This window comes from Thalassophryne amazonica, chromosome 15, assembly GCF_902500255.1.
Source record: "Thalassophryne amazonica chromosome 15, fThaAma1.1, whole genome shotgun sequence".
Taxonomy (NCBI): Eukaryota; Metazoa; Chordata; class Actinopteri; order Batrachoidiformes; family Batrachoididae; genus Thalassophryne; species Thalassophryne amazonica.
In genome coordinates, this window is record NC_047117.1 from 35098791 (window position 1) to 35124417 (window position 25627).

Below are 25627 nucleotides of genomic sequence, written 5' to 3' on the forward strand. Positions count from 1 at the left end.
TGCTATCTACAGATGAATTTGTGCAGTGACTTGGCTAAAAGTTTCAATATTATATAATGAAAATGTAAGAAGTGCTAGCGCCACTCATCGCCACAATATGATACCAGCCTGGGTCCTGCATTACAACCACCCAGAGTGGGCCAACAAGGCCCTTCTTCAAGTCTGCTGGGATGATATCTGTGTCTCCTAGATTGAAACAATTTTGTTTGTTTTTTGCAGTGCCAGGAGAAAAACAAACAAACAACAACAAAAAATAAACAAAGCAAAACTCCAAATCACATTTCTATGGACATCCCAGCCCTACATACCATTTAAGATAAAATTTAAATAAATATTAATAATTCTTCAAGTACCTCTGGCTCTTGTTCACAAGTGAGGGGACAATGGAGCATGAGATTGGCCGGAGAATCGGTGCAGTAGGGATGGTGTTGCATTTGTTTTGTTGTGAAAAAAGGGAGTGGAGCTAAAAGGAGAAGCTCTTGACTTACTGGTCAATCTTCATTACTACTTTCACCTATGGTCATGAGGGTTGGGTAATGACCGAAAGAACTAGATTGCGGGTACAAGCAGCCGAACTGGATTTTCTCAGGAGGGTGGCTGGTGTCTCCCTTAAAGCCACTGCTTCTTCACATTGAAAGGAGCCAGCTGAGGTGGTTCAGGCATCTCCCTAGGGTGGTGTTCCAGGCATGACAAGGTGGGAGGAGACCCCGGGGAAGAAGCAGGACTCGGTGGAGAAATATCTCCACACTGGCCTGGGAACGCCTCAGTATCACCTAGACAGAAGTGGTTAATGTGGGCCGGGAAAGGGAAGTTCGGGGTCCTCTGCCGGAGCTGTTCCCCCCACGACCCGATCCCAGATAAGTGGTTGAAGATTTATGTATGTATGCAATGTATTTATGTATAATTCCTATTGTGCTTTTATACTCTGAAATGCACTCCAACATTAATGGAAATAAGCTTGGGCTGTAGCAATATTTATTCCAAGATCTTACAGCTAATTGCAGTTGCAATCATAATGACAACAGGCTGCTTTAATAATTCAGTAAGTCTTGAGCTCAAGTTTATTCTCAATGCTTATTAGACACGGATGAAATGAAAAAGAACATTATGCACCTGGAGTGCTGCAAGTATTCCTTAATACCTTCTTAATTTGCTGTATGTACACATACACTGTGTACACACCTACACTATTTCTCTCACTCCTGTCTTCCCTAGACAGAACACTGATTGATTAGATATTGAAAATGGTCTGTCAGCATGTTATAGAGAAGTACTCATCTGATAATGAATGCAACACCTCGGCTGGGAGCTAATTATATTGGAGACGCAACTTGGTTCTGCTGTCTAGCTCTCTCTGTGTTGCCCCATCGGGAGACAGAGCTGTGCAGTAACAACCCACCACTCCAGCTGAGCTAATCAATGCCCACTATAGAGATTTCAAATGCTGTGCCAAGTTCCTCCAACTCAAAATTTGCCTGATAACATGACATAACGACAATGTCAAACTGATGAAAATCTAAAAAAAAAACATCTCTGACAGCCACAAGTGAAGCTGGAAAAATACCTGATCTGCAACAGCACGGGCCAATTTATCCATCCTGGAACCAGCCTCTGCAATCTTCTTAGCTGCATTGATCACATCCGAGGAGTTCTTAAGGGGGCCTTTCCCCCTGGTAGAATTTAAGAAGTAAAGAAAAAGGAAAAGGTGAGCGTGGTTGGAATTGCAGAGCAAGATGTCATGCACAGGTTTCCCTTGAAAACTGTCATCTCTGCTGTTGCATAAGCTCATGTATTAGATAATCTGCTGGCAGGATGAGTATGAGAGAATTCACCAATATGAGATAAAAATCAATCAAGCACACATTTCATACATAATGGATGTAAGAAGTACAGTGTGCATTTGTCCTAAATGGGTTGTGATGTTAACATGATTTGAAAGAAAAGGACAGCATATTAGGTTTTTAAAAGGAAGTGTGGTGATTTAATCACAGCTACACCAGGAGCAATTTGATACTACATACAATATAATAGTTTAACTATTTCATTCCATCTGATACATACTTCCAAATGGAATATCAAATAAACTCTGCAGTCCTCATTCAGGTCAGGGCAGGGAGATTGCAGTGGTGCCACTCAATGCCACATCAACCACACTATAAAATATCACTGGGTCCTGAATGGTAACCACCCAGATAAACAACTGGTACACTGCCACCTCCTGAAAGTAGCCAGGTGGTACAATACGGTAGAGGTGGGCGGATCGATCCTAATATCGATAATATCGATACCAAAGCTGATATTGATACTGAACGATCCTCGTGTAAAAAGATCAATACTCACGCTTTTTTTCTCTCCCGCACGCACTGACTGCTGCACACTCTCTGTCTGTAATAGCAGCGCTGCGCTGTGTCACAAAACACGGAGCAGCGCACCCTTATATTGTAGTTTGTCAGCCCTCTACCTCAGGAGATTTTGTTTTAAGTTGTATTGAGTTTTTTTTTTTTTAACAAAAATGTTGATTGTTGATTGATAATAAAGTATTTTTTTGTCACGTACAATGTTTGGCGAAATTCTGTCCTAGGTCTTTTGGATCCTTTGGATCTATGAAGCTTAAATATGAAAAAGTATCGGTATCGATATCGGCGATACTGGGCCTGTATTTACTTGGTATCGGATCAATACCAAATTTCCTGGTACCACCCACCTCTACAATATGGGGCAGTCCATTTACCATTTATAATAATGTTTGCCTGTGCAGTGTGTCTTATTCTAGTCAGCAGTGAGCTAAAGCTCCACTTAGTTTATTTTTTTATTCCAATTTGTGTCAATCAGTTCAGTACCAAGTAGCATGACACCAACAATCACTTGTGACTCATGGACATATATTGTTCCATGCCATGTGACTGTGAACCCCATCACAGCCCGGGATAACCAAGAATTTGGCATTAATGGTTTACCAAAAATGCAGATTCCAGATGATTCAAAGTAAAAGCTACTCACATTTAGTAAACATTGGCAACACAACATTTATGAGTAGATTTCTATAATGTATCGTGTGATTAGACTTTCAGTAACATTACAGTCATGTCTTCTGTTCAAAGCAATGTTTTTTTCTGGCATTGCTTCTATCCTAACAGACTGCTGCAATGCTGATCTGGCACAAATCATGGTTATTCCAAGAGCCATAGTACAAGAGGTTTAAACTACGGCAAAATGTCACTTTTACCTGGTGAAGTCCGTCATCTCCATCATGATCATGCACATCTGCTTGGCCAGCACAATAATGTCATTTCCGTTGTCATCCCATTTAGCCACCTCTGCATCTAGCTTACACTTCTCCTGTCGGAAGCTCTCCACCTGCTCGGCAATCTTTGCTTTCTCCTCCTGAGGAAGCTGTGCCATGATGGCCTACAGGAAGCACAAACGTATGGAGAAAACAAAGTATTAGAAAGGAAGTGAAGTTTAAAAACTGAGAAGAGCACACTGGAAAGACAGCTTAGCATGCAGGGAAATGCCAGACAAGACCAATTTAAGCAGAAGCATGAGATAAGGTTTGGGGGAGAAAGATACAACAAGGAAAAAAGAGAAATGGAAGAGGGACTAGTAAAGGAACAGAATATAAAGAAGAGGGTGTAAAGGGGAGAGCTGGAGCACCACTGATTCAGGCTTTTTTTTTTCCCTGTCCAGCCTACTTTTTAAACTCCACGACAAAACTGAAGCAGTAAGTTTGGACGGTGCTTACCACTTGCCCTCATAAAATACTTCAATATAAAGTTATACACTTTAGATTTAGCAACTTGAACATTTCAACCCCCTTGACATACCTTAAAGAGAAAATCCATTTTTGCCTTGATTCCCTCCCACTATGAAAATACTTTTGGTCTCTCAGTGGCCTTTGAGAGCAGGTCCAAAATGGCATAAATCTTGCAGCAAGGTCACAATCATAGTAAGACCCTGGTATTATTTGTGAGATAAATGTATAATTACCTCGCTTCTTAGACCAGAGAATGAATAATGCATTTGTTCAACATTATGTCAGGGAGGTGGGATGGATGGATGGAAGAGTAACCAGGTTTCTATTAGGTCGATTCTATTGACTCGGAGATAGGAAGAGAAAACAAGTACAGTGGGGAAAAAATCCCACCTCAATATTGTTTTTAACTGCATCTATTATCGACTCTCTTCCAAGAGTCACTATTCTCGTGACGACATATTTGCCCTTGTCCACTGTTCCTTCATTCTCACAGCAAAGCTGGTGTGTCTGTGTGGGGGGAGTGCAGAGTGAGCTCAGTGAGAAAGTGTGTCATTTTTGTTCTTGTTCTGTGGTTGATGCATCAGGAGGAAATGAAAACTAAATGTGTTGTCATCCAGAAATTCTAAGAAAACAAGAAAGACCTGCAACTATGTGAAAAAGAACAATAAATTATAGCCAGAAATAACAAAGCCGAGAGACACAACTTCCTGTTTGGAGAACAATAGGCTTCTGATCCCTCTGTGACCACAGCAGTATATATCTTTGATGGGGTTTTGCACACACACCCCCCCCCCCCCCCCATCAGATAGAAAACAACTGCGCTTAAATCCGATTTGCGCTGTTCACCTTGAGCTGGATTGCCAACCCCAGTCTGAACGGACCTAGCAGATATGCAAGCCACACCCACCACACAGGCTCACACATTCACAGAGGAGCACAGGGGAAATGAAAATGCTTAAAAAATGGCACAGGTAGAACTATAACTCTAAATTTTCAGGTGTGTTAGTAGAATGATTTAAAATACATACTGCATTCACGTGTCTGAGGGCCCAGGGCCGAGTATCAGCCCACCTCCTTTTTTGAAGAGAGTTGGTTAAACACCCACCCACTATTAAATTATGATTTTTTTTAAAGTTTATTTAACACCCACCTAAAATAAATTAATTGTGTTAGTAAGTTTTTTTAGCCCATAAACCTTGATAAAGTAGCTGCACAACCACCTCGACATGCTTGAGCTCCGGGTCATAAACAAACTGCAACACATCCGATTTCCACCGCATCTTCACTTTTTGTTGCATTTTTACTTTGTTTGCTGTGTAATTTACCCAAAATCTCAGAGAAAGTCCCATGTTTCTAATGGGGACAGATGAGGGCTGTCCTTGGAAGAAGATTCCAGACACAAAACATCCCCAGTGTGTCTGAAACACCAAATGCATTGGGGTAGTTGGTTTATCTTCAGAGCACAATGACAACATGCGAGTGACATAGGAGTGTCGCCTGCGTGTCTGAAGCATTCAGTCTGTGCAGTTAAAAAAATAAAAAAATAAAAAATGCTTGACGTGCGTGTCGATGTGTGGTTGTTGGATTGGGACACAGATCGTGCAGTAGAGGGACAGTTTCAACATGGTCACATACACAATCACACACGCACAGACCTATTTCAGCATCAAGTTCATGGTGAGACAATGTAGTTTCATTTTGTTGAAGGTTTTAAGATCTTGTGGTATCTTTTTTGCTCACAGTGATTGTGAGGAGGAGGACATAAGGATAGAGATGGACCACTCTGTGGTACTGAAATTGTGCAACAAGCACTTCTGGTGACCCACCTGTGATCTGACCACCTGTCATACATAAACGGGCATGTTTGGATATTTTTTTTTTTTGCATTATTTTTATTATTTCTGCCTGCATACAGAGCCTTGGGCTATTTTGCATACAAACACACTAGGTGGGTTTTTCAAATGAGTCTTCATGCACCTCCATGAAAATTCAGTAAGGTATATCTTATATATTATATTCCAATTCTAAGGTGGAACTATGCTAGTATATAAAGGTATATCTAAATATCTAAAAAGGAAGAGTAAACTAGGAGAGTAGAAAAGAGTAGAGTAGAGCCACTTAGGTGCCTGGTCTTGAGAACCAGGATCTCAACCATGTTTGAGATGAATGGCAGAAAACTCTTTTTACAGAGACATATCTGGTCATGCAAGATTAATATAACCTGAGGTAATTTCTATTAATCATTTTACAGAAGGTAAAAAGTGTGACTGCATGCATGTGTGCAACCGGTATGGTACATTTGAATGTGGCAAATCAATCATATGTATGATAAGATTTTTATGGAGGCAGAAGATTAAAGGATTATTAACCAAGCAAGTGAGATCAATCATTTTATTATATGGCTATTACACATATATAAACACACAAACTTACGGTAATGGCCAAATATGAAAACTGCTGACGGTTTTTGGCTCATAGTCAGACCTGTTCGCTTCACTTCTATGAAGAACTTGCTAACAGTTGGCCCGGTATTTAGCTGGCAAGCTTTCAATCTGTGTTTTTTCCGATGCCGTTTACATATTTATGTAGCACGCTCATATCTGACTTGGTTTTTCAAATCGTGTTTTTAACCTTGTGGTTTGTAATGAATGTGATATGCATTCAGGACCGATTGTCATGGTAAGCTGTCTGATATGGGAAAATATCAGACCAGAAATCGGCCAATCAGAGCGCGTGTAGCGTCGCAGCCATACAATAAAAGCAATTATTTTGTGGCTTCTTTGTGCTGATCACAATTCATATTCATCAGTAGGTTGAGAAACCAGAAATATTTTAACCAAAATATTGCTGAATGAATTGAAGACTATATTATCCAAGTAACAAATAATATAATATTCAATAAAATAGCAGTGTCACTGACTTTAAGTTGGTGATTCTCTGTTTGTGCTTACACTATACACGGTAGTGGTAGAAATACTCCTTTTATCAGTTAGGAAGATTAAAGGCAAAATATTTATGACCACGATTCAGAGAGCTCCCCCCAGTCAAACAAACTAGAGTTGTGGGTACAATGTGCTTGGGCGCAGCCCAGACTGCATATTATGAGATCAACCAAAATGAACAATGCCATTGCTACTAATTTTACTGCATAAACACATATATAATAACACATTATATAATAAAAACTGCTCTTTTTTGCCTTCTATCACGAGGTCATGTCCTATTCATGGTGCGCTTTTTTAATCTTCAGACCCAATTATGATATACATCTACAAGACAAATATGTACGGTGCATTGTGGAGAAAAAAAAAATACCTGTGTAGGGGTGCACTGCTTCGCACATTAAAAGTGCCCTGACACTTGCGCGACTTTGATCCACGCACTTGCATGCACATCGCCGTGATGATCCCACCCGCTGTGTTCCCAGCTGGACGTCGTGCTTTGTTCCACTGGCTACTATGCATTGTGCGCTGGACGCTGCGTATATCAAATAATTATTTTGTAGCGGAATAATCATTTTCTGTCCAAGTTGGCTGTTGAAAATGACTCTAATAGCTTCCAGAATCACAGAGGAGAGCTCCAACTGCTGCATTTCTTGCGTGTGCTTAATGAGGTGGAGAATGTATTTGTAGCCATCTAACAAGGTAATTATTTGTCATGTTTATATTGTAACAGCTTGGTAAAACAGATGCATGTTCATTCCTTTTTGTGAGTAGGTGTAAAAGTATGTTTACGATAGATTAAACATCTCATTGTAATCGTTCCGACGAGCTGCACTCTGATGCGGTGCACTGACGCAATCACTCACATGCACAACCTGTGTTTTTGAATTGTTTGCGTAATGTTCATGTGAAGTTCACCATATTAATGTGTGATGAAGATTTTGAACATTTGAAAATATTCTTTGCGCACATGCACGAAGCCCTGCACAGTTTACACCGGTTACAATGGGTTTTAGACGAGTTTACTCTCATGCACGACAGACTGCGTGCAAGTCCACGGATCAAAGTCGTGCAATTGTCAGGGCACCTTAAGCCTCTTTCTGCTCTCATTGTTTGGCTCTGAGTCATTAGCATGGTTAGTCCCCTAAAATGCTTCCAATATGACTCATGGTTGCATGTAAAAAGTATTAAAAGCTATAAGTGGTCAGTGTTATTCTGCATAAAACTCAGTAGCACAGGTGACTGGTCTGTGCAATGAGCGAACAAAAAGACACATGTTCTTTCGGTTTCTACAAGGATGTCACTGCAGCATCCAAGACTTCAGCTGTTATCACTCCCTCATTTCTAAAATGGTACTAAACAATGGAACATTTGTACAATGATAATCAAATATATTTCTTTGGCTTCAGCATATGACCTACATTAAACCAAGCAGTGCTGTCGACTGCAGCCAAAGGGAGCAGTAAGGCTGTAGAAACGCAACAATTTGAACTGAAATTCCTTTTCTAAAATTAGGGATCAAGGGAGGTTCGGGAGAGAGTGTGAGAAAATGGTTGATATTCCTATTCAGGTCGAAAATAGTGTGACAAAAGGAAGAGCGAGGCAGAGAGTGAGAGAGGTTCTGAACACAAAAGAAAGCTGCTGCACAGGGGTAAACGCATGAGGCAGTTGGGACGTCAGGGGAGCAGGAAAGCGCTCAGTGAACCTGTGCCACCCCCCACCCCCCACCCCGCCCCTCTCTGAAATTCACTTATCCCCAAATCCCTTCCTCTACTTTACCGATAACAACAAGGAGCGGGCCTCGGGAGCTTAACATAGTGGCAAATCCGGCCGAGGGAGTGCTGTGCCAATGTACTTCGCTGCTCGGCTACGTCTGCGGGGATTAGTGCACTTTCTGGGGTTCTTCACTGAGCGTGGCATCTTGAAATTACTTTAATTTGTTTCATTTGAAATAAACTGGTCAGACAGTCAGAGTTCAATTTTATGGATGACCTATCAACAGTGTTATCAAATCACTGTTAAGAGATGTCTGTGTGTGTGTGTGGGGGGGGGGGGGGGGGGGGGGGGGGGGTGGGGGTGGAGTGGGGGGGGGACTTGGTAGGTATGTCCATAGCATAGAGATGGACGGTTGTGTAACTGTGTTTGCATGCTGAATACAAAATGAAGCCTGCACTGTGTTTTGCAACCTGCTCATTATGCATGCGCGCTCTGATAACTTGGCTTTATGCATAAATATAACAGCACTGACAAGTGGAGTGCGGCACAAGGCAAAACACGGCAAAACAAAGACTCCTGAGGACTACTTTGGATTTGATTTGATTTCTTTCTACACTGAGCATGAAGGAGAGATTGAGGAAGGGAGAGATTGAGATAGCAGGCCTGTGTCGTATGTGTGTGAAGGAGCTTGCAGGGATCAGGATGGTAAAACTTAAGGTGCCCTGACACTTGCTCGACTTTGATCCACACACTTGCACGCACATCGCCGTGACGATCCCATCCCATGTGTTCCCAGCTGGATGCTGCTCTTTGCTCCACTGGCTGCCACACGTTGTGCGCTGGACGTTGGACGCTGCGTATATAAAATAATTTCATAGAGGATTAATCATTTTCTCTTTTAGTTGGCTGTTGAAATGCCTCTAATCGCCGTCCGGAATCACAGAGGACTGCTCCAGCAGCAGCTTTTCTCGCATGCGCTGAACGAGGTGGAGGAAACTACTGTCTAAAAAGGTAATTATTTGTCATGTTATATTGTAATAGCTTGGTAAAACAGTTGCATGTTCTTTCCTTCTTGTGTGCAGCTGTAAAAGTATATTTATGATAGAATTAACATCTCGTTATAACCGTTCAGATGTGCTGATGCGGTGCACTGACACAATCACTCGCACTCACACAGTGTTTTTTAATGACTGCGTAATGTTCATGTGAAGTTCATGTCATGTCATGTGGAGGCGATGGTCTAGTGGTTAAGGCACTGGGCTTGAACCAGAGGATCTTCAGTTGAAATCCCAGCCTGACTGGAAAATCACTAAGGGTCCTTGGGCAAGGTCCCCTAGTTGCTCCCGGTGTGTAGTAAGTACCTTGTATGGGTGCACCCTCACATTGGGGTGAATGTGAGGCAGTATTTGTAAAGCGTTTTGAGCGTCTGATACAGATGGAAAAGTGCTACATAAATGCAGTCCATTTACCATTCACCATTAATGCATGATAGAGATTTTGAACATTTCAAAATTTTCTTTGTGAACTTGCACGAAGCAGCATACAGTTTACACCAGTTTACAATTGTACACGGTAGAGTGCGTGCAAGTGCGCGGATCAAAGTCGTGCAAATGTCAGGGGGCCTTTAGTGTATGCATGTCAGCTCTTATGGAGTAAATGGATTATGCTTCCTCTTGTCTCTCTGAATAGAAAACAAAGAGGAGCCATGAGCACTTTGGCATGGTGGCGAAAGAACAACAAGGTTTATCCTGACACGGCAGGCTGCGGCCGACTGGGCAGATCACCAGCGGTTCACAGCGAGCACATTGTGACTGTGCCGGCATCTGCACGTGGAAATGTTTGGTCTCTAGGGGCATAACAGTGCCTGTTCAGGGAAAAATTGGAGAAGTCAATTAATCAATTAACTGGATGAGAGGCTTTGTCACATGCCAGATACATATCCTAATGTGTACTAAATGTACAAATGTAACTCATCACACATGGTTACACACGGCAGTACAACAGTCATTTATTTGTTGCAAACCCTTGTGTGTTGTGTCCCATCTACGCCTGGGCAGACTCATCAAACTCGGCCTTTTCACTTCTCATTTGTGCACACAATATCCTCTTATACTTTGAAGTTCTGACAAAGGGACATGCTGTGACTTCAGACTGTTCACAAGAAGAACGGCCCACTCAAAAGTACACGTAAGTGAGAGGAAAACTAGTTAACAGTTAGCTGTTGTGAAGCTCCTTTGTGTGTTGCTGTGCTAATGTGTGTATGCTCAGATGGCTCTGCAAAGCTACACTGCAGGGGTCTTATTGTAGGAGTACACAAATCACAAATCTACACACTCAGGACCCCCACTATCCAAGAGCAGCTATTGTGTTCCCAAAATCACAGTTTTCATCCATGGAAATCACTGTTGTATTTTTGTGACACTTATTGATTTTGTTTTTTTGTTATGTACTGGTTTTTTTTTTTTGTTTTTTTTTTTATCAGAAAGCCAAATTTAAGATATGTCTTTATTTAGCAAAGCTAAAGAACAATGAAATTTCCGTATCTGGCAATGGTACCATTCAATGTAAAGCCAGAATTAGGACACCATAAAGACACTGGAGACTTCTGTATTTAAAAAGTAAATACAATGTTGTATTTGAAAGAAAATGTAAAATATTGAAAAATAAATAATTTTAAAGAACAGAACTAATGTAGCAACCCAATTAAAACATTCAACAGTTGACTTCAGATTAAAAAAAAACAACAAAAAAACAAAACAGACAAAACTATTTAAAAAAATTAAATTTAGATTAATCTGATGGCAAAAATTGATGGAGAATTTCAAATATTTTACTTTGAAACACACTAATTTTAACTGTGTGTGTGTGTGTGTGTGTGTGAACAGAAATAGCCTGTAAAATACTTACCAGTACCACCTCATCTACTGGTCCCAAAAAGAAGTGGTAAATGGACTGTATTTATATATTGCTTTTCCATCTGCATCAGAGACTCAAAGCGCTTTACAAGAATGCATCACATTCACCCCGATATCAGGGTGCTGCCATACAAGAAAAAGAAGAAATGATTGGTTGTGTAAAGTGGCATTGACAGGAAAGTTGCCAAATGCTGTAATGTGGTGAGTCCTGCTCATTGTCATTGATTTGTTACAATGGCATAAAGACAGCGACAATTAAAAAAAAAAAATAGATTTTAAATTTTGTGAGTAGCACCTCCGGGCCAACCATAACAATGAGTTATTACGACATTGTTGTGAAAGTGTAGGAACATGGACCCACAACAGGGGGCGCAAATGAACGGACAATGGAGGAAGTCAAATAACAACACTTTACTGTTGTGAATAAGCACAACAAACACGGCAGGTCACAATAGTATGCAATGAAGTCAATTTACAGAACGTGTCATGTGGGCAGGCTCGAAGATAAGAGACGTCTGTCCAAAGCAGAACTGGAACCACACAATTTCCTCCGCCACCGAACCCCGGAATACTGGAGCCGCCAAGTCCCGAACTCCCAGGTGGCCACTGCCTCCGCTTGTCGGATCTGGTACTGCTGGCGAGGAACAAACAACGGGGGCTGGTACCCCAGACACACCTCAAAAGGGGAGAGGCCGGTGGCAGAAGACACCTGGCTGTTATAGGCATACTCGATCCAGGCCAAATGGGTACTCCAGGCCGCCGGATGCGTGGCCGTCACGCAGCGCAGGGCCTGTTCCACCTCCTGATTGGCCCGTTCTGCCTGCCCGTTGGTCTGAGGATGATACCCGGACGAGAGACTCACCGTGGCCCCCAGTTCCTAGCAGAAGCTCCTCCAGACTTGCGAGGAGAACTGGGGACCGCGATCGGAGACGATGTCTGTTGGAATCCCATGCAGCCGGACGACGTGGTGGACCAGGAGGTCTGCTGTCTCCTGAGAAGTCGGGAGCCTTCGGGTAGGGCCACGAAGTGGGCCGCCTTGGAGAATCGGTCCACTATCGTGAGGATGGTGGTGTTGCCCTGGGACGGCGGGAGGCCCGTGACAAAATCCAGGCCGATGTGGGACCAGGGGCGATGAGGCACAGGCAGCAGCTGGAACAGTCCCGGTGCCCTGCGGTGGTCAGCCTTGCCCCTGGCGCAGGTGGTGCAGGCCTGGATATAATCCCGAACGTCGGCCTCCAGGGACGCCCACCAGAAGCGCTGCCGGACAACTGCCACGGTTCTTCGCACCCCTGGATGACAGGAGAACTTGGAGCCGTGACAGAAGTCCAAGACTGCAGCCCTGGCCTCTGGTGGACGTAAAGTTTGTTCTTCGGCCCGGTTCCGGGGTCCGGGCTCCGTGCCAGGGCCTCCCGGATGGTCTTCTCCACGTCCCAGGTGAGGATGGCCATGATAGCGGACTCCGGGATGATAGGTTCCGGTGGATCCGACAACTCAGTTTTGACTTCATCTTCATGCACCTGGGACAAGGCATCCGATCTCTGGTCTTGGTCCCGGGGCGGTGTAGGTGATCCGGAAGTCAAAACGACCGAAGAACAGTGACCAGCGGGCTTGCCTGGGGTTCAGCCCGCTTGGCGGTCCTGATATACTCCAGGTTCCGGTGGTCAGTGAAACACTGTGAATGGCACGGACGTTCCCTCCAACAGATGTCTCCACTCTTCAAGAGCCTTCTTTCACCGCAAGGAGTTCTCGATTTGCCGACGTCATAGTTCCGTTCAGCCGGGGTGAACCTGCGGGAAAAATAGGCACACGGGTGAAGGACCTTATCGGTCTCTCAGCTCTGGGACAGCACGGCTCCTATCCCTGAGTCAGAGGCGTCCACTTCAACCATGAACCTGGCGGTAGGGGCGGGCCTGCACCAAAACTGGCGCAGTAGAGAACCTTCGTTTTCAACTCCTTGAACGCGGCTTCGCACCGATCCGACCAGGTGAAGGGACTTTTGGAGAGGTCAGGGCTGTCAGGGGCTAACTACCTGACTGTAGCCCTTAATGAACCTCCTATAGAAATTAGCGAAGCTGAGGAACTGTTGCAGCTTCCTACGGCCTTGTTGGTTGGGGCCAATCTCTCACCGCCGCAACCTTGGCCGGATCAGGGGCGACGGAGTTGGAGGAGATTATAAACCCCAGGAAGGACAAAGACGTGCGGTGAAACTCGCACTTCTCGCCCTTCACAAACAGTCGGTTCTCTAACAACCGCTGCAGGACCTGACGTACATGCTGGACTATGGGTCTCAGGATCCGGAGAAAAGATGAGAATATCGTCTAGATATATGAAGACGAATCGGTGCAGGAAGTCCCGCAAGACATCGTAACCAAGGCTTGGAACGTCGCGGGGGCGTTGGTGAGGCCGAACGGCCATGACCAGGTACTCAAAGTGACCTAACGGGGGTGTTAAATGCCGTCTTCCATTCGTCTCCCTTCCGGATCCGAACCAGGTGATAGCATTTCTAAGATCCAGCTTAGTAAAGATTTTGGCTCCATGCAGGGGGGTGAAACACGGAATCTAACAATGGCAACGGGTATCGGTTGCGAACCGTAATATTCATTCAGCCCCCTGTAAATCAATGCATGGACGGAGTCCGCCATCTTTCTTGCCCACAAAAAAGAACCTGCCCCCATCGGGAGGTGGAGTTCCGGATCAGCCCGGCAGCTAATGAGTCCCGGATGTAGGTCTCCATTGATTCGCGCTCAGGTCGTGAGAGGTTGTACAGCCTGCTGGATGGGATCTCAGCGCCTGGAACCAAATCAATGGCACAATCGTACGGACGGTGCGGGGGAAGGGTGAGTGCCAGATCCTTACTGAAGACGTCAGCAAGATCGTGGTACTCAACTGGCACTGCCGTCAGAATTGGGAGGGACTTTGACCTCCTCCTTAGCCTGTGAACCGGGAGGAACCGAGGATCCTAAACACCCCCGATGGCAGGTTTCGCTCCACTGAACCACCACCCCAGACGGCTAATCAATCGGGGATTGTGCTTCAACATCCATGGGATGCCAAAATCACGCGGGAGGTAGAAGGAGTTACAAAAACTCAATCTCCTCCCGATGGTTTCCAGACACCACCAGAGTTAATGGTTGTGTCTTGTGTGTGAGTAAAGGGAGGAGGGTGCCATCTAGTGCCCGCACATGCAATGGCGAAGGAAGCGCCACCAGAGGGGACCCCTACCTCCCTTGCCCATCTGCTGTCTAGCAGATTCCCTTGTGACCCCGTGTCCACCAGTGCTCGGGCTTTGAAGGGTTAAATCCCCGCTCAGGATTGTGACTGGGAGTCGTGTGGCAATTTGTGTGTGTCTCACTTGAATGTTTTGACCCCCCCCTTAGCCCAGTCTCTCAAGGGTGAGTGTTGTGTTTTGGCCGGTTTGGGGCAGTTTCTCTGTGTGTGCTCAGTTGAGCTGCAGAGAAACACTCTCCACGGATCAGCCTCCCCATTTTGGCCCTGTGCATTTTCCCTAACAACGGCAGCAGGGGGAAGCTGTTGCCCCACAAAGCGCTGCGGCTGTGGAGCGTGGGGAGGGCGGCCCCTTTTCGAACCAGGAAGGGAGAGGGTGGTGGCGAGGTATCCGGTCACGTCCTTCGCCTCGCTCCCGACGGCGTTCCTCCAACCGATTGTCTAACCGTATAACGAGATCGATAAGCCCATCTAAATCCCGCGGTCCTCCTTAGCTACCAGCTGCTCCTTCAGAACCAACGACAGTCCGTTTACGAAGGCGCCGCGCAGCGCAACGTTATTCCAGCCGGACCTAGCAGCGCGATGCGGAAGTTGACTGCATAAGCGGCTGCGCTCTCGCGTCCCTGTCTCATTGACAGCAGCACTGTTGAAGCGGTCTCTCCTCTGTAGGGTGATCAAACACTGTTCTGAAATCCCCCACAAACCCCAGTGTATGCTGATAACAACCGTGAGTTCTGTTCCCAGAGCGCCGTAGCCCAGGCGTGTGCTTACCCGAAGCAGAGCAATCCACATAAGCTATCTTACTGGCATCAGTCGCGTACATGACGGGACGTTGTGCGAAGACGAGCGAACACTGCATAAGAAGTCCGCGCACGTCTCCACACCAACCTCCATACGGCTCAGGAGGGATTATGTATGCTTCAGGGAAGGTGGGAGGGGTCGTTGAAGACCTGTGGAACGTCACTGTTGCGCACAGGATCCGGCATGGAGGAGGGGAGCCGCAGCAGCGCCCTGAGGGCGCGCTTCCACCTGCGCAGCGAGAGCCTCCACCCTGCGGTTAAGGAGAACGTTCTGCTCGGTCATTAGATCCAACCGAGCCGTAAAAGCGGTGAGGATTCGCTTGCAACTCAACCGATCATGCCTCCTGCAGACGCCTGTGCGCCCCTGCTCTTCCATTGACCGTTCAACAGCCGGTTGACGCCCCTCGGGGTCCATGATGTTGGCCGGATATCCTGTTGTGAAAGTTGTAGGAACCCGGACCCACAACAGGGGGCGCAAATGAACGGACAATGGAGGAAGTCAAATAACAACACTTTACTGTTGTGAATGAGCACAAACAAACACGGCAGGTCACAATAGTATGCAATGAAGTCAATTTACAGAACGTGTCATGTGGGCAGGCTCGAAGATAAGAGACGTCTGTCCAAAGCAGAACCGGAACCACACGATTTCCTCCGCCACCGAACCCCGGGAATACTGGAGGCCGCCAAGTCCCGAACTCCCAGGTGGCCACTGCCTCCAATTGTCGGATCTGGTACTGCTGGCGAGGAACAAAAACAGTTAGATGTAGGTGTGTTTATACCCAGCAACACGTATGGTGGGAAATCCACCTCCACCTCTCGTTTGAAAAGTCTGCTGTCAAAAAACACAAAGCAACAATATTCTTCTGTCGAAAAGACAACTTGATTGGCTGAGCTCGTACTCCTAAGCATAGCGATATCTCGGCAAAGAAGTGGAGATGTCGTCCTGTTGATATACGATTGAAGATCAGTATGATTGGTGACAGCTGTCACAGGTAATAAGTGACAGCCTGTCACCCCGGCTGCTCCTGTGAGGCGGCCGGCGCCCTCTTGTGCCTGGAGCCCGCACTCCAGGTAGGGTGCCCCTCTGGTGGTTATGGGCCAGCAGTACCTCCTCTTCAGCGGCCCCACACAACAGACATTGCAGGTTTGGCTCTGACCTTTGTGATGTGCCTCATGATATACCACAAATTAGCTTATCATCTTACCCATGGCCAAACTGTGAATGTGTACTACTTCAACATTTGTCACAAGATAATGAAACTTTTCATTAAAGTAGACCTGCATTGAAATAATGCAGTCAGATTCTTTGGACCCAAAAAATGACATATTTACACATAAGATCCTTCTGAATGTAGTAAAGTAAATCTGCACAGCCCAGATCTGTCATTCACGGAGAAATCTTCATTTGAAAATGACAATTTACAGCTAACATTTAGCCCTCTGCACATTGTCCTTCTCATCATGGACGCTGCCGAGATGTCAGGGACAAGACCCTCTCCCAGCATGCATTGCGTGCGCCAACTGTAATTTGTGGATTACGTCAGTTTGCATCTGCACCTTTTTCTTGTCTTATACGGAAGGATCACTTTTTTAAAACTTCTATTGTCTTGCGGTACGCTTGGTGAGTACACATTTCTTTATTTGTGCTTGAAAATTATTTTTGTGGACTTTTTCATACACCCGTTGATTGAGTGGTGTTCACATTGAAAATCTACTGTCTTTCACCTCCGGTGTACGTCGCGGGCTACGGAGGCGAGACCCGCAAAGAATTCAAGTCATTAAAACTATATCACACCTCTGTCAGCGGCCCACGGAGCTCTGCGGCTCCGATTACCGAGAGTGCGGCGCTGCAGATTTTTGCAGCAAGAAGTCTGTTCCTTTGAGCAACAGGTGTCACCGCGCGACTGCATTAAAACGGCGAGTGTAGTCTCTGGACTTGTGCCAAGTTGGCTGCAACTCCATTCAGTAGACAGAGAGGTGGTGCTGGCTGCACAGCAGACACGGGGGGTGTGAGTGCCCGCGGCGGCATTTAACGAGGCGCCTGCTCTCGGTAAGCGTATCGGGGGCATTGAGAGCGAGGCGTCAGGAATAATGTCGCCCGTTGTCAATGCTGCCGCTGATCTGATCCCTGGATCTGAGCAAGCAGAGGCTGTATCTCACATTCATTGCAGCTTACTTTTGGATGTTGAAACCAGGATGTGTATAACAGTAACATTACTAAGAGATAAAATCAATTTCAATGTGGGATCGGACTGAAGGCGGTGAACGCGTCGTCTTGTCACCCGACGTCATGGAAATGATCCAGATGTACAAACTGTTTTCACAGAGGGCTAATGTTAGCTGCAAATTTGTCATTTTAAATGAATACTTCTCCGCTGAATTACAAATTTGGGCTTACAGATTACTTTACTGCATTCACAAGGGTCTTATAAATACATATCAGCTATTTCTTTTCTGAAATCTGACCACATTATTTCAATGCAGGTCTCCTTTAACACTTATTGTACTCAATCAACACAGGAAGTGTGCTGTAGTCTTGAGACAATAAGCAATAATTACAACAGACCAGAAATTACTCCAATAACCTGCAGTTGGTTAAAAACTCAGTAGTGCCCATTTGAACTATTATGTCTGGGCAAAAAGTTTTTTTTTAATGGAAGGAGGGCCCCACAGTGAGCTCTTGGACAGTGGCATCCTACTCATGCTGAAGCACCTTTGGGATGGTAGCAGCATCCAGGAACACTTAGGGGAAATACACACTTAGTGTCTGATCACAGTGTACCGATGTCAGTTACAAATGGGCCAATTTTTGATTCTAACTCGGGAATTCACACACTTGTCTGAGCGAAAACAGTGGTCAATGTGGCACCTTACTGATCTCATAATTACGGGATCTTTTCTCGTAATTACAAGATCAGGTGTCCAATTTTTATTTTTATTTATTTATTTTTTTTATCCAGTGAATGTGATGTGCTTCAGTGGGGTTTTAGTCTTGACAGAATCAAGGTTTTTGTTTTTTTTGTTTTTTTTTTTTACATTTGAGTGTTGCTTGTTTAAACCATATATTTAAACAGTTTTCTAATTAAATTCAATTCAGTGACATGAACCAACACAATGAGATATTTTCACATGATAAATCATTGAAGGGAAATTTCCTTAGTGTTCCCTCAGGTTTTGCTCCTTTAATAATTGAATACAACTTTTCTACAAACACCTAGCAGTTACAGTCATATCAAATTAAATATATTAATATAGTAAGAAAAAAATGGAAGACTGGGAGAATAATAATTATAGAAAGATAGAAAAGGTTTAAAGTACAGTAATACAGCTTATTTTTTTTATCCTTGGTTCCCCAATTGCTTTTTCCTGTGTAAAATTATGTTATTCGGTGGTGGGGCAGCAGCTTCAAAGCTGCACTTTGGGTTATGTGTAATTAATTCTTCATTGTACATTAGTCTCCTGTGTGTGCATGCTATTCACAGACCTAGGAACTAATACAGGCCTAAGCTGTAGAGAAAGGCACAGGGCCAAGTTAAGCCCGTGCCATGCACAGTCCATTCAACATGCAGCACACTGCTACGGCCTCTGTTTTTGTTGAGGGTGAGCGAACACTGATATCCGCTAATGTTCTTTAAGCTGGGCCCAAGTGAAAAACTGGTTCATTTGCAGAAGAAAAAAACCCAAAACAAATCCATTGTGATTTGCAACTGAGGACCTTGGCACAAAACCGCACTACATTGTGTGTTGTGCTTGCTATCTGAAGGGTATTTTGTAATTACTTCTTTGTTTGTAATTTGCAATTTTACACCTGCCATCCATGAACAGTGTTTGGTTCAAATAATTCCCAGTTGTGAAACACATTAAATGGACTTTCAGGTGTGTGGAACTGGAGCTACTTGGACAAACTGATTGACATATGACCAACAAAGAAGGGTGGGTGTTGGGGTAGGATGCAGTTCAACTTGCAACTCGACCTACCACTGAATCAATAACAGTACATTCTCTTTGATGATGGATTTGGGCTTGTTGTTCAAGCCCCAGTCAAAAGTAGACGCGCTTTTGTTCCAAAATATATTGCAAGTTCTGACATGCACATTTGAGAAGCTGCAGCACAGAAGGGCAATGAACTCACCCGTGCACTTTGTCCAGCAATAAGTTGGTCATCTTCAGTCTGGACACTAGTCCTGCTGCGAGTATCGTAGTCCTCCTGCTCAAAGTCAGAGTCATCCTCCAGCTCTTCTGGTGTCTGTGATAATCACGCACACACACACACACACACACACAAAATGAAGCAGAGATAGGAAAAAAAATTTTTTAAATTTATGACCCCCAAATCGACAGCTACAAAACACATTTATCTTTGCCTTCAGGCCTCATTTTCTGTGAATCCTGAGTAACAGTCAGGATACGTTCTACATTCCTTTTTTATGGCATCTCATACAGTTTTAGCTTGTAGCCAACACAGTATACATATATGGCAGTGATGTCAAACGACAGCTTACAGCCTGAGTTATAGCTATCATTCAGTGGGGTTTCATTATCCTCACAGATGATGGATATCAGGGTTTTGATGAGCAACATTCTTCAGCTGTTGATTAAACATACAAAAGCGGGGGCTGTGACCAGATGCACGTGAAGCAAATCAGGCAGATTTTTTTTTTTTTTTAAATCACGCCCCTCATTCCCTCCAGCTCATCTTTTTTTTTTTTTTTTTAAATAAATAGCCTTTTTTTTTAAATGACACAAATTAGGATTTTCCCCCCTCCAAATTATTCATATTATTTATTTTATACATTAATGATTTATGTTAAGTCTCAGATCTGGTTAAAACTGTGCTCTTTGCAGATGACACAAACCTGTTTTGATCAGGGGAAAATCTGCAACAAGTATTATCTGATTTAGGAACAGAAATGATAAAGTTAAAGAGATGGTCTGATATTAACAAATTATCATTAAATTTGTCTAAAACTAAATTAATGTTATTTGGAAATTATAAAAAAGACATACAAATTCAGTTAAATATACATGGGGTAAACATTGAGCGTATCAAAGAGGAATAAGTTTTTAGGTGTCATATTGATGAATAAATAATTGGAAAGCTCATTCAGCATATTGAAATGAAGGTATCAAAGAGTATTGCAGTATTAAATAAAGTAAAGCATGTTCTTGATTGCAGAACACTACATACTTTGTATGTAGTGTTCTGTTGTATTGCTCATTGGTTGCAGCCTATTTGAAATATTGTGCTGATGTTTGGGGCAACAATTACAAAACTACATTGCAACCATTATTCATTCTTCAAAAAAGAGCATTAAGGACATGTCATAATGCAGGTTATCGAGCCACACCAACCCATTAATCTCAAATATTAAAACTAATGATATGATTTTGTTTAAGACTGTTCAATTAATGTACAAAGTGAAAAATAAACAAGTGCCATTTAGAATTCAAGAATATTTTACTGAGAGAGAGAAGGAAAACATAATTACAGGGCTTGTAATCATTTTAAAATTGCTGGGCTCGGCATGACCAGGAAAGGTTTCTGTGTCTCCATGTGTGGCCCTAGATTATGGAATAACCTGACGGATGAACTCAAACGATGTCCAAATTCAATCAGTTTAAAATCAATATAAAAATTATGTTGTCAAATAAGTATCAAATGAAGTACGATGAGTTTTGTGTTGTCAGTTGTAAGTGTAACTTGGTACAGTAATATTCATTGTATGTGTATGTATGTATGTGTGGTATATACGAGGTCTGTCCATAAAGTATAGGTCCTTTTTATTTTTTTCAAAAACTATATGGATTTCATTCATATGTTTTTTACGTCCGACATGCTTGAACCCTCGTGCGCATGCGTGAGTTTTTCCACGCCTGTCGGTGCGCGTCATTCGCCTGTGAGCACTCCTTGTGGAGGAGTCGTCCGCCCCTCGTCGGAATTCCTTGTCTGAGAAGTTGCTGAGAAGGACTGGCACTTTGTTTGATCAAATTTTTTCTAAACCTGTGAGACACATCGAAGTGGACACGGTTCGAAAAATTAAGCTGGTTTTCGGTTGGAAAATGTTAACGGCTAATGAGAGATTTTGACGGTGATACTGTCGCTTTAAGGATTCCCACGGTGCGAAGGACGTCGGTGCAGCACTCCAGGCGCCGTCGTCAGCCGTTTCAAGCTGAAACCTCCACATTTTAGGCTCTATTGATCCAGGACGTCGTGAGAGAACAGATGAAGTTTCAGAAGAAGTCGGTTTCAGCATTTTATCTGGATATTCCACTGTTAAAGGAGATTTTTTTAATGAAAGACGTGCGGGCGGATTGCAGCACCGGCTCGCACCCGCCGCTACGCTCTGCCACAGGAAAAACACCTCCGTTGGAAGCCTTAAGGACAAGTTGGAACATGTCTAGCTGTTAAACAATTTCTCATATACTCACTCCACTGAAAGCCATCAAAAGCCGCCTGGATTTTACAAATGGTTATCAACACGGAGGTGTTTTTCCTGTGCCGCCGCACCGCGCTGGCTGCATCCCGACGCGCGGACCCGTCCGCACGTCTTTCATTAAAAAAATCTCCTTTAACAGTGGAATATCCAGATAAAATGCTGAAACCGACTTCTTCTGAAACTTCTCTGTTCTCTCACGACGCCAAGTCGTCACGGAAACGACTCGGCGAATTTGCGCGCACGTCTTCATTACAAAATGTCCTTAAACAGTGGAATGTCCGCATAAAGTCTTCATGCCGGCCTCTTCTGAATCTTCTCTGTTCTCTCACGACGTCCTGGGTGAATTAAGCCTTAAATTAGAATGTTTTCAGGTCGAAACAGGCCGACGACGGCGCCTGGAAGCGCTGCGCGACGTCCCGCTCCGTGGGAAGTCCTTACAGCGACAGAAACACCCCATAATCTCTCATCAGCCGTTAAAATTTTCACCGAAAACCAGCTTAATTTTTCGAACCGTGTCCACTTCGATGTGTCTCACAGGTTTAAATTTTGATCAAACAAAGAGCCAGTCTCTCAGCAACTTCTCAGACAAAGGAATTCCGACGAGGGGCTGGACCACGACTCCCACAAGGAGTGCTCACAGGCGAATGACGTCACCGACAGGCGTGGAAAAACTCACGCATGCGCACGAGGGTTCAAGCATGTCTGACGTAAAAACATATGAATGAAATCCATATAGTTTTTGAAAAAAATAAAAAGGACCTATACTTTATGGACAGACCTCGTATGTAGGTATGTATGTGTGTGTGTGTGTGTGTGTGTGTGTATATATATATATATATATATATATATATATATATATATATGTGTGTGTGTGTGTGTGTGTGTGTGTGTGTAATTATGTATGTGTAGGTGTATGTTGGTGTGTGTATATATGTATGTTTCTATGTATGTAGATGAAGACACGGGGTTCACTAGATGTTTATGATCATGGGATTTGAGTTTGTGTTGTTAAATGTGTTTGTAGCATGGCCCAGCAGAGGGTCACCCCTAAGAGTCTGGTCTGCTTGAGGTTTCTTCCTCAATACATCAGAGGGAGTTTTTCCTTACCACTGTCGCCTGTGTGCTTGCTCTGGGGGTAGGTAATGTGTATATACGAGGTCTGTGATGAAAAAAGCGGTCCTTTTTATTTTTTTTCAAAAAATAAATGGATTTGATTCATATGTTTTTACGTCTGACAAGCTTGAACCCTCGTGCGCATGCGTGAGTTTTTTCACGCGTGTCGGTGACATCATTCGCCTGTGGGCAGGCCTTGAGTGAGGAGTGCTCCACCCCGCCCGTCAGAATATCTTTGTCTGAATAGCCGCTGTGGACAGCGCGCATTGCTTTATCAACATTTTTTCTGGACCTGTGAGGGATATCCGAGTGGACACTATTCGAGAAATTAAGCTGGTTTTCGGTGAAAAGTTTAACGGCTGATGAGAGATTATGGGGTGTTTCTGTCGCTGTAAGGACTTCCCACGGAGCGGGACGTCGCGCAGCACTTCCAGGCGCCGTCGTCGGCCTGTTTCGACCTGAAAACATTCTAATTTAAGGCTTAATTCACCCAGGACGTCGTGAGAGAACAGAGAAGATTCAGAATAGGCCGGCATGAGGACTTTATGCGGACATTCCACTGTTTAAGGACATTTTGTAATGAAAGACGTGCGCGCAAATTCGCCGAGTCGTTTCCGTGACGACTTGGCGAATCTGTGTGCGCTGCGATAGGAAAAACACCTCTGTGTTGAAAACCATTTGTAAAATATAGGTGGCTTTTGATGGCTTTCAACAAGTGAGTAACTGAGAAATTGTTTAACAGCTTGGGCATGTTCCAACTTGCCCGTTAAGGTTTCCAACAGAGGTGTTTTTCCTGTTGCGACCCCCCGCGGTCGGGTCCGGCCCGACATGCGACTCTGCCCGCACGTTCTTTCATTACAAAATGTCCGTTAACAATGGAATGTCCGAATAAACTCCTCATGACGACCTCTTCTGAAAGTTCTCTGTTCTCTGACGACTTACTGGGTCAACAGAGCCTGAAATGTGGAAGTTTTCAACTTGAAACGGCTGAGACGCTGCCGCCTCGGAGCGCAGATCGCTGTCAGGCGCCATGGGCCGTCCTTAAAGCGACACTACCAGACCAAAATCTCTCATGAGCCGTTAAAATTTTTACAGAAAACCAGCTGAATTTATCGAATGGTGTCCACTCAGTTGTGCCTTACAGTTTTTGAAAAAATTTTTATCAAACAAAGCAGCAGTCTCTGAGCCATTCCTAAACAATGAAAAAACGACGAGAGGGTGGGCGTCTCCTCACTCAAAGACTGCCCACAGACGAATTACGTAACCGACAGGCGTGAAAAACTCTTGCATGCCCACGAGGGTTCAAGCATGCCTGAAGTAATCACACATGATTCAAATCCATATGGTTTTTTTTAAAAATAAGGTCCGTTACTTTTATCACAGACCTCGATGTATGTATGCATATATGGGGTGGGCGTTTATAAGCTTTGCTTCTGCTCACCCCATTTTTGGTCACACATGTCACTGTGAAATTGTCTTGTGTACCAATTTTTGTTATTGTCGAGTTTGTGTGACAAAATAATAAATTCAATTCAAATTCAATTCAATTCAATACTCATTGCACTATGATTAAAGGCAGAAAGATGCCGTTCATGTTTACCATTAAATCGGGTTTTAATTACGTGTCATCTTACCATTAACTACCCTGAAATGTTACTTAACCTCTTAAACCCAAGAGTCCCCAAATTTGGGGACTTGCCCTCTTTTGGAACATTTGAACACTCATAACTAACCAATGCTGACACCAACATACACTTATTATACATCAAAATGTCAAAGCGAAGTGTAGTGTGGGCCGCTGAAGAGGAGGGTACTGCTGGCCCACCACCACCAGATGGCGCCCTGCTTGAAGTGCGGGCTTCAAGCATGAGAGAGCGTCGAAGCCACTGGGAGTGACAGCTGTCCACACATCATCAGCACCAGCTGTCACTCAGCCAACTCATCACCTCACCATAAGGCCGGACTGCAACTCCACATCCTCGCCGAGAAATCAGCTACTAGGTAGGTAGAGGAAGAGGTAATTCTCTGCTAAACTGAAAACTGTGTCTTAGTTTAAACTCTTTTTGCAGCCGCTTTCCTGTGGTGTGCTCTTATCGGTGGGATTGGAGTTTGGTGTGATCAGCAACGGCTTCGCTTCACACCCCAACCAGATAAGTGGTTAGACAGGAGCTGCACGAGTGGTGATTGGAGGTGGAGGTGCTCCCTCCCTAAAGAACACAGACGGTGGGATTACTGAGTGTGTGAACTCACACTCATCAAAACTGTTTCTGTTCTCTGCCAGCAGTACCAGGTGGAGACAGCTGGAGATGGTGGCCACCTGAGGATCCAGGACTTGGCAGCTCTGGTGTTCTTCAGATCCGTTGGCGGTGAAGGCTGTGGGATCCGGCTCGGTTCAGGACGGACGTCTCCTATCCTCAAGCCTGCCCACATGTCACTCAACATATAATTGTCTGTGGTACCAAAACTGTATTTGTCTGTATTCCGTTGTGCACTTCACAACATTAAATTGTTACTGTTTGGCTTATCCATTGTCCGTTCATTTAACGCCCCCTGTTGTGGGTCCGTGTTCCTACACCTTCACAACAGGATTTCTCAGCCAGCGTCATGGATCCCGAGGGGCGTCAACCATCGCTTGAACAGCCAATGGAAGAGCGAGGTGCACAGGCGTCAGCAGGAGGCGTGTTACGTGAGCTGCAGCAAATCTTAACCGCTTTCACTGCTC

At 44.4% G+C, this 25627-nt stretch overlaps 1 protein-coding gene across 1 annotated transcript in view; it reads right to left on the reverse strand.

The window, feature by feature from the left end:
- ctnna2 (catenin (cadherin-associated protein), alpha 2) overlaps positions 1 to 25627 on the reverse strand; it is a 1141281-nt gene that overhangs the window by 26285 nt on the left and 1089369 nt on the right. Inside the window, exons 14-16 of the mRNA XM_034187601.1 lie at positions 19488 to 19601; positions 3227 to 3408; positions 1565 to 1670 (exon numbers count right to left, since the gene is read on the reverse strand). Coding sequence (XP_034043492.1) covers positions 1565 to 1670; positions 3227 to 3408; positions 19488 to 19601 — 402 coding nt within the window. The remainder of the gene's footprint in view (positions 1 to 1564; positions 1671 to 3226; positions 3409 to 19487; positions 19602 to 25627) is intronic.